At 38.4% G+C, this 13,639-nt stretch overlaps 1 protein-coding gene across 2 annotated transcripts in view; it reads left to right on the forward strand.

Annotated features, from left to right (window-relative positions):
* Positions 1 to 13,639, forward strand: part of INVS (inversin) — a 102,298-nt gene that overhangs the window by 72,936 nt on the left and 15,723 nt on the right. For both annotated transcript variants that reach the window (XM_081970089.1, XM_081970090.1), the window contains 2 exons: positions 5,616 to 5,722; positions 8,776 to 8,988. In XM_081970089.1, coding sequence (XP_081826215.1) covers positions 5,616 to 5,722; positions 8,776 to 8,988 — 320 coding nt within the window. The remainder of the gene's footprint in view (positions 1 to 5,615; positions 5,723 to 8,775; positions 8,989 to 13,639) is intronic.

Raw genomic sequence — 13,639 nt, forward strand, 5'->3', positions numbered from 1 at the left:
GGATGCCAGTACAAGCCAGGAGGGGCACGGGTCCAATAAACATGTGGTGGGTCGCAGTCGTCCACGCATTCTGTCCAAATCCTCGATGGCAACCAAGTCAAACTCCTCCCAGGTCGATTCCTCAAGACTCGCCACGGACGTCTCCATTGGACCACTAACAGGGACCCAATCCTTCCGAATTTGAGCGATTTTATCCTGCAGATATTTCCCAAATTCCTCTGCTCTGCCCTGTAGAGGGGCCTCCCGCGGCCTCTGAAACAAGAGGGAGCGGGACACCCGAAACAGGGCGGCAGGGCGGTTCTCTGCGGATGCAATGAGAGTGGCACAATATTGGCGTTTGGCCACTCTCAATGCCACAAGGTACGTCCTTAAATGGGCTCGTGCCTGTGTTCGATCAAGTTCGGAACGAGAGGATCTCCAACGACTCTCTAGACGTCTCTTGCGGCATTTCATCACCCTCAGCTCCTCGGTAAACCAAGGGGCCAGGGTGGATCGTTGCCGCCGGAGAGGCCGCAAAGGCGCCACCCGGTTCAAGGCCCCGGAAGTCGCATTATTCCACGCGACCACCAGGTCCTCTACCCGGGGGCGGGTCAAGGTTACAGGAGGTGGCCCAAGCTCCGTCTGGAACCTACCTGGTTCCATCAGGCGCCTGGGGCGGAACCATCTAGTGCTTTCCGGTTCCGCCTCCCCGCAGCGGGAGGTAGCACCAGGGAAGTCAAGACGAAGGAGTGAGTGATCTGACCATGACAGGGGAGTGATGGTTAAGTCCCCTCCTCCCAGATCACTCAACCACTGGCCAGAGACAAAAACGAGGTCCAGAGTGTGTCCTCCCTCGTGTGTCGGGCCCTGAATCATTTGAGTCAGGTCCATGGCTGTCATGGAAGCCATGAACTCCCGAACCCCCTCTGATGCTTCTCCCATCGATGGCAGGAGATGCAGGGCTAACTCAAACCCCGCTTGATGACACTGCCGAATACCTTCCAACTAAGCAACCAGTCAATGCCACAAGTATGAACTGGAGTGCGCTTAAGAGTCTTACAGCCCCATGAGCAAGGCTGGCTTCCCCTCTCTTTTCCCCTGCTTTTGCCTCCCAAGAGGATCCATCTACTAATGGATGTATTTTTTTGGATCCGAAGGGTGCTCTGGAAAAAATTAACCACACAGAATGACTAGTAAACCCGGTTACCCCCCCACCCTGCACACTCAAGTGCCTTTCATGGAGCATTGCAGGCTGGGGGCGAAGATGCGGTACTGCAGAATTTGCTAACTATATCCATTCATTCGATGTGATCCTGCTTCAGGAGACCTGGGCTTGTGATAAGATATCCTTTTCAGGGTTTACGGCCATTTCATTGGCCGCTATTCGACAATCTACGGCAGGGAGGCCTAAGGGTGGTCTAGCTTGTTTGGTCTCTACTTCTTTGGAAGTGGAGACAGTGGAACTACCCCCCTGTGGCTCTTTAGCTATGGCACTTTTAATTAAGAAAGGACGTAGTAAACTGTTAAGTGTTCAATGTTTATCTTCCCCTGGCAAGGAAGCAAGCCGATATCAAGGCTCAATGGGGCACGCTGGAGAACTATATTACTTGTACGGAAACTAAATTCCCAGCAATGTACATCCTAATAGGGGGTGACTTTAACGCCCGTCTGGGAGCTCAAGTCTCCCCAGTGATAGAGGCACTCTACCCCCAAGAAACCCTCCAGGCCATAGGTCCTCTGACTTCAGCCAGACATTCTAAGGACGAATTAACAAATTTTGCTGGCATCCAATTAGCCCTTTTAGCAGCCCAACACAACAAGATAATTCTTAATGGGAGTACCCTAGGTGATCTGGCTGGCGAATTTACTTTTAACTCCTTACGTGGGAGTAGTGTTATTGATTTTGTACTGGTATCTCGACCCTTAAGAGAGGCAGTCCGTGCTTTTTATGTAGACTGCTTACGCAGAGTGACCACTACCCCCTGGTTACAATCATTGAGCTTTTTTCAAATATACATCTCCCTAGGGGCCCTCAGATATTAGATCCCTATGTGGCCTCGTACACAAGGTGGATCAAATGGTCTCCCAATATTGAAAGAAAGTTCCACTCCTTTTTATCATCTCTGGAGTGTCTCAACTTGTATAATCAGGTACTAGCAAGCAGTGGCTCAGAGATAGTCTTGGCCTTTGAATCACTAATTAACAGTGTCCAAAGGGAGCTTGGAGCTGTCTGTGGGCTGAGTGGTCTATATCAATCACGAAGTAATACTTGGTTTGACAAAGATTGCTTGATGCTTAGTAACCAGATTAAACGGGTTTACCTGCTCTACCGCAACCAAGGGGACAAACGCCCACTGGAGGACTACTACTGCTTGAAGCAGGAGTACAAAGGATTAATTGCTAAGAAAAAGAAAGCTAAAGAGAGAGAGAAGTGGGATTTACTTCTCCTCTCTATCCAGCAGAAGGACACCCGATTATTTTGGCAAATTACTGCCAGCTCTTTGCCGGGCCATCGGGAACTCCCTCTATGCTGCATCTCTAACAGAGACTGGGAAAACCATTTCTTGGCAATTTACCAGGCATCAGCAAGTTCAACCATGCCTGACCCACAGCTGTCTCCTGTAGCCCCTGACTGGAAACCTGTGACCCATGCTGAGATCACTGAGTTTATCTCTGAACTCAAGTCAGGCAAAGCTCCTGGCCCTGATGCTATTTCCCCTGATCTGCTAAAATCCAACCCTGAATGGTGGATTCCTCTTTTGGCAAGACTCTTTACATATATTAATTCCTCTGGCAGAGTACCTTCCTCCTGGAGCTTAGCAATTATTGTGCCAGTTTTTAAACGAGGAAATAGAAACAACCCAGCTGGCTATTGCCCCATAAGCCTGCTCTCCATTATTGGGAAATTGTATGCCAAATATCTCCATCGCAGACTCTTCACTTGGGTTGAGGAATCCAATATCATTGGTGCTGAACAAATTGGGTTTAAAGCGGGCTGTGCCACACTGGATCACTGCTTTGCCCTAGTGCACCTGGTCGACAAATATACTACTATACCAGGTGGCAAACTCTTCACTGCTTTCATCGATCTAAAGTCAGCATTTGACTCAGTCCCTAGGGGTTTGTTGTGGTCAAAACTGTTTAAAAGTTCTATTGACAGACGTTTGCTGTTCTTAATTAGGTCCTTGTACAATCACACCTCCAGCCAGGTCAGGTGTGGTCTGCAGGGAGAACTTTCTAATCCTATCCCAATTAAGAATAGAGTAAGGCAGGGATGTGTTCTGGTTCCTCTTTTGTTTAATATATTTTTATCTGACCTGGCCAGTTACATCGGACATATTGAGTCCCAGCCCTGAAGCTGACAACTACAAAGATCCAGCTTCTTCTTTACGCTGATGATGCGGTTCTCCTTTCATTGTCAGGGCCAGGACTGAAAAGATTACTTTCTGCATTTGGGTCTTACTGTGCTGAAAACCATTTGGCTATTAACTATGATAAATCGAAAGTACTAGTGTTTACAAGAGCCCGGAAATTGTATAACTGGGATATCAGTGGCAATGCTGTTAAGCAGGTTTTCCATTTTAAGTATCTAGGTATTCAATTTCAGAACACTGGTGCCTGGACTAGACATCAAACCCAGGTGCTGAACTTGGCCTCCTGTAGTCACCAGCAGATTTTAAGATTCTTTTATACCTAGGGTGGCCAGTTCATTCCTTCTGCCCTATGTATTTACAAAGCCAAAACCCTGGCCCAAACTCTTTACGGTATTCCCATATGGATATGGGCTTCAAGGATTGCATTGAAAGAACCCAGGCTGCTTTTCTTAGAAAACTTCTAGGTCTTCCCCCTTGTGTTGGTTTTGCCCCAATATACCTGGAACTGTGCATTCGATCGGTGGAATATATGACCTGGATTTACACCTTTAAATGGTGGTTTTGGGTGCTCTTTCTGGCAGTTCCTGGCAGCTACCTCTCCCTGGTGTTCGCGGACTCCCATATTTCTCGCTGGGAAAAAGAGCTGCTGAAGAAACTTCATCTGCTAGGTTTCACGGAGGATGCCTTGAGAAACTACGACCTCAAGGACGCCCAATTTAGGATAGTCCAGCAGCTTGTGGACATTGATTTACAATATCTACGAGCCAGAGCCAACAAAACTTGCTCCCCCCTGACTCTCAACCAACTTAATAACTATGGATTGAGGATGGCTTCCTATTTTTATACCCTAACCATTCCCAAGTATAGAAGAGCTTTTTCCCTAGCTCGCTTCAATGTCTTGCCCTCAACTCTTCTGGATGGTCATTTCAAGAGACTTCCGATTAACGAGCGGCTGTGCCCTTGTGACAGAGCCGAGGTTGAGACAGCGGAGCATGTCCTTCTATTTTGCCCTATGTATAGCGCGGACAGATCTAGGTTGCTGTCTCTTCCTGAAATCGTCCCTTCTGGACCTGATGGCTGTGATTTGTTTGTGTATTGCCTTGGGGATGTCTCCTCGTACATCACCTCTCAGGTTTCCAGGTTTTTCTTGAGAGCTGTGACCATTAGAGGAGAGAGCTATAACCTCCCTTAGTTAGACTTTTGGTGACTGGCTGCTGTGTCTCTTTTGTAGTGGTCATGTTTTGGTCTGTGACTGAAAATAAAGTATTAGTAGTAGTAGTAGTACGGGGCCTCTGGAAGATCAGGTACAGGAAGGCACCCTAAATTTCACCAACCAGTACGCCCGTACTGTTGCATACTGGGTAAAACCCACCCTTGCTGCAGCAGCTCTAATAAAGGGCTATATTTACCACAAAGACTGGAGAAAGTCAGTGGAAAAGAAGTAGAGGATTTAGCTTATTTTTTAAGAAATAGGTGAATGTGTTAAGCAGAAACTGTGCTCAATTGAACTTAAGTAAAAAAGTATTTACCCATTGCAGGATTTTTTTGTTCACGATAGACAAAAATCATGTTTCAGAAGATGTAGAACATGTAGTATTTTATTTCTTAAATTATACAGTTATCCTTATAATCATCATTATCCTCCTATTTATAGTGCATCATTCCCCTTCTCTCCTTTCCTTCCTATATTTACCCTATGAAGACTTTTCAAACTTACCATTCTGGAAGTCTCTAATAGCTTTAAGATAGTTAATAGGCAATTTCTGAAAGTGATTAGAAAATGAATTTTGTGTGCTTTGCCACAGTTGCTAGCAAAATTGCTTGTCTTGTTAATTCTCCTTGCTAGGAGCAGCTGTCTGCTCCTGTGGGCAATCTCTCATCTTCTTCTTATCTGGAGACTTTCCAAGGAGCTAGTTACTTCATCATTGCTGCACTTTTGCAGATCTTCTTTAGTTCATCATAGCTCTCCCATAAATTCCAGATCTGAGTATAATGAGGCACAACATTTAAATATTAGATGTTTTCCACTGTTTCCCCTTATTTCCCCACTATCTTCATTTAGAGGAAATTATAAAATATTTTAAAAATTAGCATTCATAATTTATCATTACTGTGAGATGTTTTTACTTTATTATTTTCTGCACCTCTATGTGTTCAAAATAAGGTAAAGAATGAATATAGTCTGATGATTTCTGTGTTAGAACTGGAATTTGGCAATATAAATTATTTTATTTATATATATTTTTGTTTTATTGACCACAGGGAAGGACAGCATTACATTGGTTATGTAACAATGGCTACCTTGATGCTATAAAGCTGCTGTTAGGATTTGGTGCCTTTCCCAATCATATGGAAAATAATGAAGAAAGGTATTATTTATTAAATAATATCTTTATTGTCTTTCTGGGATTTCTTCTGATCATATTGTTAGATCAATCCTGCTGCAACAGTTGTAGACGGATAAGTCAGAAAAGCGCTACCTTGGAATTACCTCTACCATGAACTTAACAATAAGCTATTCTTCTTGCAACTTACATGCCCTTTCAATACTGCATGCTGGATATGTACATTAATATGACATAACTATGACAGGAAATAATATGAAATACTTTTAATAAAAAAAACCTCTATGCTACTTATGATGTTGACTGGGGATTGTAGGACCAATAGACCCAAACATCTGGAGGTGTTCAGGTTGGACATAGCTACACTATACAAATTTTATTAATGCTTATATTAGGATAATATGTCAGATTAATTAGAGTTTAAAACCAAGTTGGCCGGTTTTAACTTTTTATTATTTTTTTAACTTAATTGTTTTGAAAATTGTAGAAACAATAATCTTGAATGTGTTGGAATATTATGAAGTGCATACTGAAAAACAAATGGCTCTGATCTTTTTAATGTAAAATGGAAATTTATGATATGGCAATTAAGATATATGGAATTTAGTGAACAATTTATTAATATGATCAAGGCAATATATACTAAACAGACTGCAGAGAATGTTAATATCAAAAAAGGCACAAGACAGGGATGTCCATTGTCCCTTTCATTTTGACATTGGAAGTGTTAAACAGAAATATTCAGCACAACATAGAAATAAAAGGGATGGAGATTAAAAAGAAAGAAAAATACAAACTACAGGAATTTGCAGATGATCTTGTATTTATCATAGAAGAACTGTAAACAGCTGGACCCAAATTAATGAAGAAAATACATGACTATGGGGAAGTTTCAGGATTAAAAGTAAACAAAGAGAAAACTAAAATTCTAGTCAAAAACCTCACAAATAAACAGAAAAAAGATTTAATGGCAAAGATAGATATTCAGATAGTGAAGAAAGTAAAATATCTGGGTATTCATTTATCAGAGAGATGTGCAATTATAAAAGAAGATAATTATGTTAAATTGATACAGCGAATTAAATTTGGAAAAGTGGAAAGAACTTGCAGCTATCACTAATAGGAAGAATAGCTAATATTAAAATGAATACTCTACCGAGACTACTATACCTGTTCCAAACATTCCAATAACGCCGAAAAAGAAATACATCGGGGAATTAAATAGATTAGTATCAAAATTTATTTGGCAAGATAAAAAAAGCAAGAATAAGTCTGACACTGTTACAAGACTGTAGTAATAGAGGAGGCTTTGGGCTGCCAGATTGGGAATTACATTAACATGCATCTGCACTTATATGGCTAAAAGAATGGATAACCTTGAAACATAGATGATTATTAATTTTGGAGGATCACGACTTGCAGTTGGGATGGCACATCTTTCTATGGTATGGGAAAAATAAAATACACACTTATTTCCAAAGACACTACATTGGAAATGCTCTGTTTTCAGTATAGGTAAAAATTAAGGTATAACACTATTTGAAAATACCAGCCTGACTCTCCATGATGGAGGCATTGATATATCCAAATGTGGTTGATCATAAGATATAAAGATATTCCGAATGAGAAAGGGGAATTGAAAAGTAAACAGGAACTGAATAGTCAAGTGATAGACTTAACATGATGGCTGCAAGTACAAATACAATCAAGATATTTAAAAAATGTTAAAATATATGGTTTTTATAATGAACCAACATAATTGAACCAGATTCTAACAGGAACTGATGACAAATTTCAAGTTTATACCTACCTACTGAGTATTAGAATGGAAGAGGAGCAAGTAAAGGAAACAATGAGAGTGTGGGCTAAAAACTTCGGTTATTCTATAGAACTGGATAAATGCAAACATTGTGGGATTGAAATTATAAATTAACAATGTCTATTGCATATAAAGTAAACTTATATAAAATGTTTTACAGATGGCACTTCCCACCAGAAAGATTAGCCAAGATGTTTAAAGATATGTCAGCTAAATTTTGGAAGTGTAATCAGATTCTGGGCTTGTAATGCCACATGTGGTGGATCTGCCCAAAAGCAAAAGCATACTGGACAAAAATACATACCTGGGTAGAAAAAAATGACAAAGGAACATATAGATTTAAAACCAGAAATATTTCTGTTGGGTATCATACTAGAAAAATATAATAAAGGGACTATGTATCTAATACTACATGTGTTAACAGTGACCAGAATTGTATTTGCACAATATTGGAAAAGTGTGGAGATCCTACAGAAGACAAGATAATTTTTTAAAAAACTAAAATGTGTAGAAATGGATAGATTAACACTTGAAATGAAAGAGAAGGAAGATACGGAATATTTTGAAACACAAGATTTATTTTATCAATGGTTAACTAATAGAAACAGAAGTTGGAACATTTAAAATGATAAAAGAAGGATTAATTTTATTAATAGGGCTTATTATGATATGTTTATTATTAATTTGATTTAGTATTAACAATTAAGTAATATGTTTAGAAAATACTATTATATGATTTATTTTTATTATCATCATCATCATCATCATCTGGTTAATCTTTGGTGAAATTGGTAGCTCAACCAATCTCACCAAAGATTGGTTGAGGAACTGTTAATGTTGTTTTTGTTGTTGTTGTTGTTATTGTCATCATACTTTATTCATTAAACATGAAACTCAGTTAACTGAACATTCAAAAATGCAAATAACATTGACTGGTGCTAATGGTTGATATGGGTGGCTGCCAACGTCTTAGGTATCAACCAAGTACCTTCTTAAAATATACAATTTTCCAAGCAGCAGTTTTTTGCAGTTCTGCTGGTGTTATTGCAGGAAGCTTCATGCGGTTCCGCTGGTGTTAATGCAGGAAGCATTTAACGAATCAAATGCAGTAAGTAACTTCATTGACTGCATTAATTTCTTTCTGTCATTGTATTTCTAGAATGAATGTAAGTTAGTGGATACTGAATTAATTAAATATTGATTATTGTACTTTCTTTTCTATTTGATCAGTTCTGTAACAATATTCTATTATTTTTAGATATACACCATTTGATTTTGCCCTGCTGGGAGGTCATCACGAAGTAATTCAGTTCATGTTGGAACACGGTGCATTATCTATAGCTGCCATTCAAGATATTGCAGCTGTCAAAATTCAGGCAGTCTACAAAGGATACAAAGTTAGAAAAGCTTTTCAAGATAGGAAAAACCTTCTAATGAAGCATGATCAGTTGAGGAAAGATGCTGCTGCCAAGTAAGTTTGATATAGGGCCAAAAACCTGAAGAATTTTTAAATATGTTTTAATGTGTAAATTCCTGCATACATATGCGAATGGATAAAGGTATGTACACACAAACATACACTAAATGCTGTTATGAATAAGCTTTATACTTCTAAATGGTTTCTACTGAATTCTCCGGTAAACTAGTTATTGCTACAGGGAAAAATAAAAAGTAAAATAATCATCATGTAATTATATCTTGGGGAAGCAATAGAGAGAGAGGATGACAGAGGAGGATGTGCAGAAGGAAGTGGTGATCCATATCAACACTGGGGCACATGGGGCAAACAACTGTTTCAGTATTAATTGCTTTCTGCCCACCCTTCATAAGAATAGCAATAGCACTTAGACTTATATAATGCTTCATAGTGCTTTATAGCCCTCTCTAAGTGGTTTACAGAGTCAGCATATTGCCCACAACAATCTGGGTCCTTATTTTACTGACCTCGGAAGGATGGAAGGCTGAGTCAACTTTGAGCCAGTGAGACTCAAACTGTCCAACTGCAGCCAGTCGGCAGTGAGCAGAAGTAGCCTGCATTCCTGCATTCTAACCACTGTGCCACCACGGCTCTTGAGTAAATAGAAAGCTGTTTTGTCATGTCCCAATTGCCAATTCTTCTCTTATGTTTATTTCAATGCTCTGATATCCCTCCAAAATAATAGATGACAGACCTTAGCAGTTTTTAACATGAGGTTGCCTTTGCACATTGTGGAAATAAGGGGAAAACACCACTGTAACACAATATAGCTAAGGACAAGTTAAACCTGTCTCACAGGCTGAAAATGAAATAAAACAACATCATGGGATCACAGTTGAAAAGAGAGAGTTGGTGCAGCCAGGAAAAAGCCTCCAAACAACTTTTCCTTTGATACTGCTACATTTCCACTATACATAAAGAAACATGCCATTTGTAACTGAGCTTAGAAAGCTGCTATTGGTGCTAACTACAGTTACTATCAAGGCAAACAAAAAGGTTTTTAGCGCCTGTATAAATTAGGAGGAAGGGGTTAAAATTCCCTTCCCCATAACCTGGTCTAATACTGTATATGGAGCTAATGAAGTGCTTAATGTTACGTTTAATTTGTTTGTCTGCTGCACTCAGCAATATTTGCCTGTGCCCTTGCCTCCATTAGATTGCCACTGAGCCGTGGTGGCGCAGTAGTTAAAATGCAGTATTGCAAACTAATTCCGCTGACTGCTGACTGCCAGCAGTTCAGCTGTTGAAGTCTCACCAGTTCAAGCTTGACTCAGCCCTCCATCCTTCCAAGGTCGGTAAAATGAGGGCCCAAATTGTTGGGGGCAATATGTTGACTCTGTAACTGCTTAGAAAGGGCTATGAAGCATTGTGAAGTGATATATAAGCCTAAGTGCTATTGCTAATTAACCTTGCCTCCATGGGAATTGCTCATTCCTAAATGTAAATATCTTATTAATCTAGTAATAATGTTACATTGATATCAGAAGTGACAATGGGAATGAGAAAAGTATTTCCACCAAGACAGTCTCTAATATTCCTTTCCCCTATCCATATAGACAGCATACAGCATTCGCCTGCAGGCCCAATCCATGTCATTGATTATCTATAATTCTTCCTCCCAATTTTCTCTAAATGAAAGTATTCAATGAATACCAAGTTTTTTTTAAAGCCTAGTAAGAGATAAATAACAACTTTAACAAGTTTCTTTTGTGTTGTTTTAATAATCACAATTTCCCTATATGCTTTTTTCTTTTTCTTTAATATCTTTGTAACTTTCTTGTGCAGCTATTGGTTTTTCTATATGTTAAATACAATGACAGTGACAGATGGTTAACAGAGATATTTGAAGATTAGTTTTAACTTTATAATAATTTTTTGATTGTTTTATACATATGTGTATAGGTTTGTGTGTGGTGGATCAATTTGATTATTAGATAAATAGATTTCCACATCAGGGATATTTGTTTATATAATATAGCATTTTTGTTAACTACTACAGTTGAGAATAGCAATAGCATTTAAACTTATATACCGCTTCACAGTGCTTTACAGCCTTTTCTAAGCGGTTCAAAGAGTTGGCATATTGCCCCCAACAATCTGGATCCTCATTTTACCAACCTCAGACAGATGGAAGAATGATTCAACTATTTGTAGACCCATTATATAAGGGGAGGGGGATATATTAGATTTTTATGTATCTTTCAGCATTCAGCTGGGATGGATTCTTTTTTATGTTTAATATTACATGTATTTGGTATTGAGATTTTTTCTTTTTTGTACACATTTGTTGTGTACAAAAGGAAGAAAGATATTCAGGGCAATGCAATATATATATATTCTCTGTACCTCCATCAGTCATCTGTTGATTACCTTGGAAATTTTGATTGAAAATGGATTATTGTTGGATCTTCTTGAATTTGAGATTTATTTCTACAACTGTTTTGCTGAAATAAGCTCTGATATCTGCTTTCTATCCAGAAATCTTGAATTTGAAATGTATTTTTTCTTTATTACTTTGGTAAAAGAAAAATGTAAGTTTGTGAGTCTGTTATCAGAAACTGGCTGCACACTACATAAAAACAAGCTGTTATTTAAGCATAATGAATATTAATGCTGATGCTTATACAAATGCACTTTCCTGGTGAGACTTCTCTTTGAGGGAAAATTCCTTATGTAATTTGTTTCAAATATCCCTTGATTTAAGAGTTTGACAGAAACGTAAGAAGCTTCTCTTTAAGAAATATGTCCAGAACTGTCTTGAGAAGGCAAAATTATTTTCAATTCCAAAATATGGGTTATGATCTCCACAGTCACAAGATAACAGATGGAGAAAGAATCTTCCTATAAAGCCTTCTCAACCAGGTTTAGTAATTTGATGCAAAAGTATGCTGAACATCAGGTTGAGACAAATTTCCTATGTGAAGCTTTGTTTCTGAAAAAATATTTTCAGTAAACACTAATCAAGGCTGGAAAGTACATGCCTCCTATACAAACTGTAGCCTCAGAAGGGAAAAGAGGAGAGACCATGAGGCTGCAACAAGAGGGAACTGCTACAAAGGGGAGAGGAATTTACTAGCGTCTGGAAAGGGAACAGGTGCTCACTGCAGTTGCACTGAGATAATGCATCAAAAGCAAGACGGAAAACTTTAAAACCAGTTTAAGGCTATTTGGTTTAAGTTAAGAACTGTTTTCTATTTGGTGTCCATCGCAACCCAAGCAAAGGGACCATCTTCTTTTTTCTCCTGATTTTGGTACGTGAAAATAACTGCACACAATAATTGCAGGAAATAACAACTTGTACACTATTTCCTCATCCTCTTAATTGAAAATGCAAGGACAGTTTAAATGCAAAAACTAATAATCTGCACTTGTCTAAAAAGACCTATTTTTGTTGCTTGATTACAATCTCAAAGATCCAAAATCTCATGAAGCTTTTCGGTTTAAAATAGTATTCGGTTTTATTAGAAAACACAACAGCAAATGGTACAGATAGATACTGGGTTTAGAGAAAAAGACTTAGCTTTCAAGAGCAAGCATTAATAAAACACAGTGGAAAGGCTCATTTAAAATGGAGATTAGATCCCAGAAAAAAGACTATGAAAGGAATCAGGCAAGGCTAACTAAAAATAAAATAAAATGCACACTACTTGATTATTTATCATTCTTAGAAGTTTGCATTCAATTGTTCTCTTTTATAAAATCCTAGAAGTTTCACAATCACTAATGTGAAGGGGGTGTTAAGATTTTTTTCTTGAACTATGTCTGTTATGAGAAAGATTCAGAGTGCACCCTGATTATTTAATCTTACAGAGGCTTGCTTGAACAAGAATTTAGACAAATATATCTTCTATGTTCATTACTAGAGGGAGAAATAAATGGTTTACATATAGTTGAGTTCTGCTTAATTTTGCTTTGGCCAGGCTCTCTGAAGATATATATATATAATCAGGCTAGGACTTGTTTTCAGGGTAGATCCTATTTTGGGGAAAAGCTATATATTTGCATCCAGATCGTCTGCCTCCCCCTCTGTCTGCTGCTTGGACAGGGAATCAACTCACCTGCGCTGCATGGGCTGTGCAGACCCTGACTGCACCATAGTACCTACCAGCAAGTCCAAGTGAAAAGTCTTTAAATGACACAGAAGCCATGACTTATTACCAAAGAATGTAGAATCTGAAATTCTGCATAGTTTGGTGAACTTAGATAAACAGCAATGCCTATATAAAATGAGTGGTGAAATTATAATATTCTGGTTGGTCTTGATAAATTAAAAATAAGTTCTAACAAAGGCTTCTGAAAAATACTGAGTCCAAACCACCATATTTTCCCAGTTTATACTTATTTTTACTAGGTATATCTAAAAGAATTATGATTAACAGGATGTAAAAAAAATTGGAAAATATAGTTTTCAAAGACTATAATTCAGGGGACCTAGAGATATAATCCTGGGACTGATTAAATCTTATTGGTAACTGGTTTTATTGGTGTTTATAGAAAATTAAGATATTGAAAATGTGGTGGAACTGAGTGATATTTATTATATTAAAATATTAGGAGTTAATAAGTATATTGTATAAAGAAATGTTATTGATGTTTACATATCCTTTGGAGAAAGTGATAAAAAAAATCATAAAGAGGGGAAGGA

Source organism: Natrix helvetica, assembly GCF_964273705.1.
Source record: "Natrix helvetica genome assembly, chromosome: Z".
In the NCBI taxonomy this organism is placed as follows: Eukaryota; Metazoa; Chordata; class Lepidosauria; order Squamata; family Natricidae; genus Natrix; species Natrix helvetica.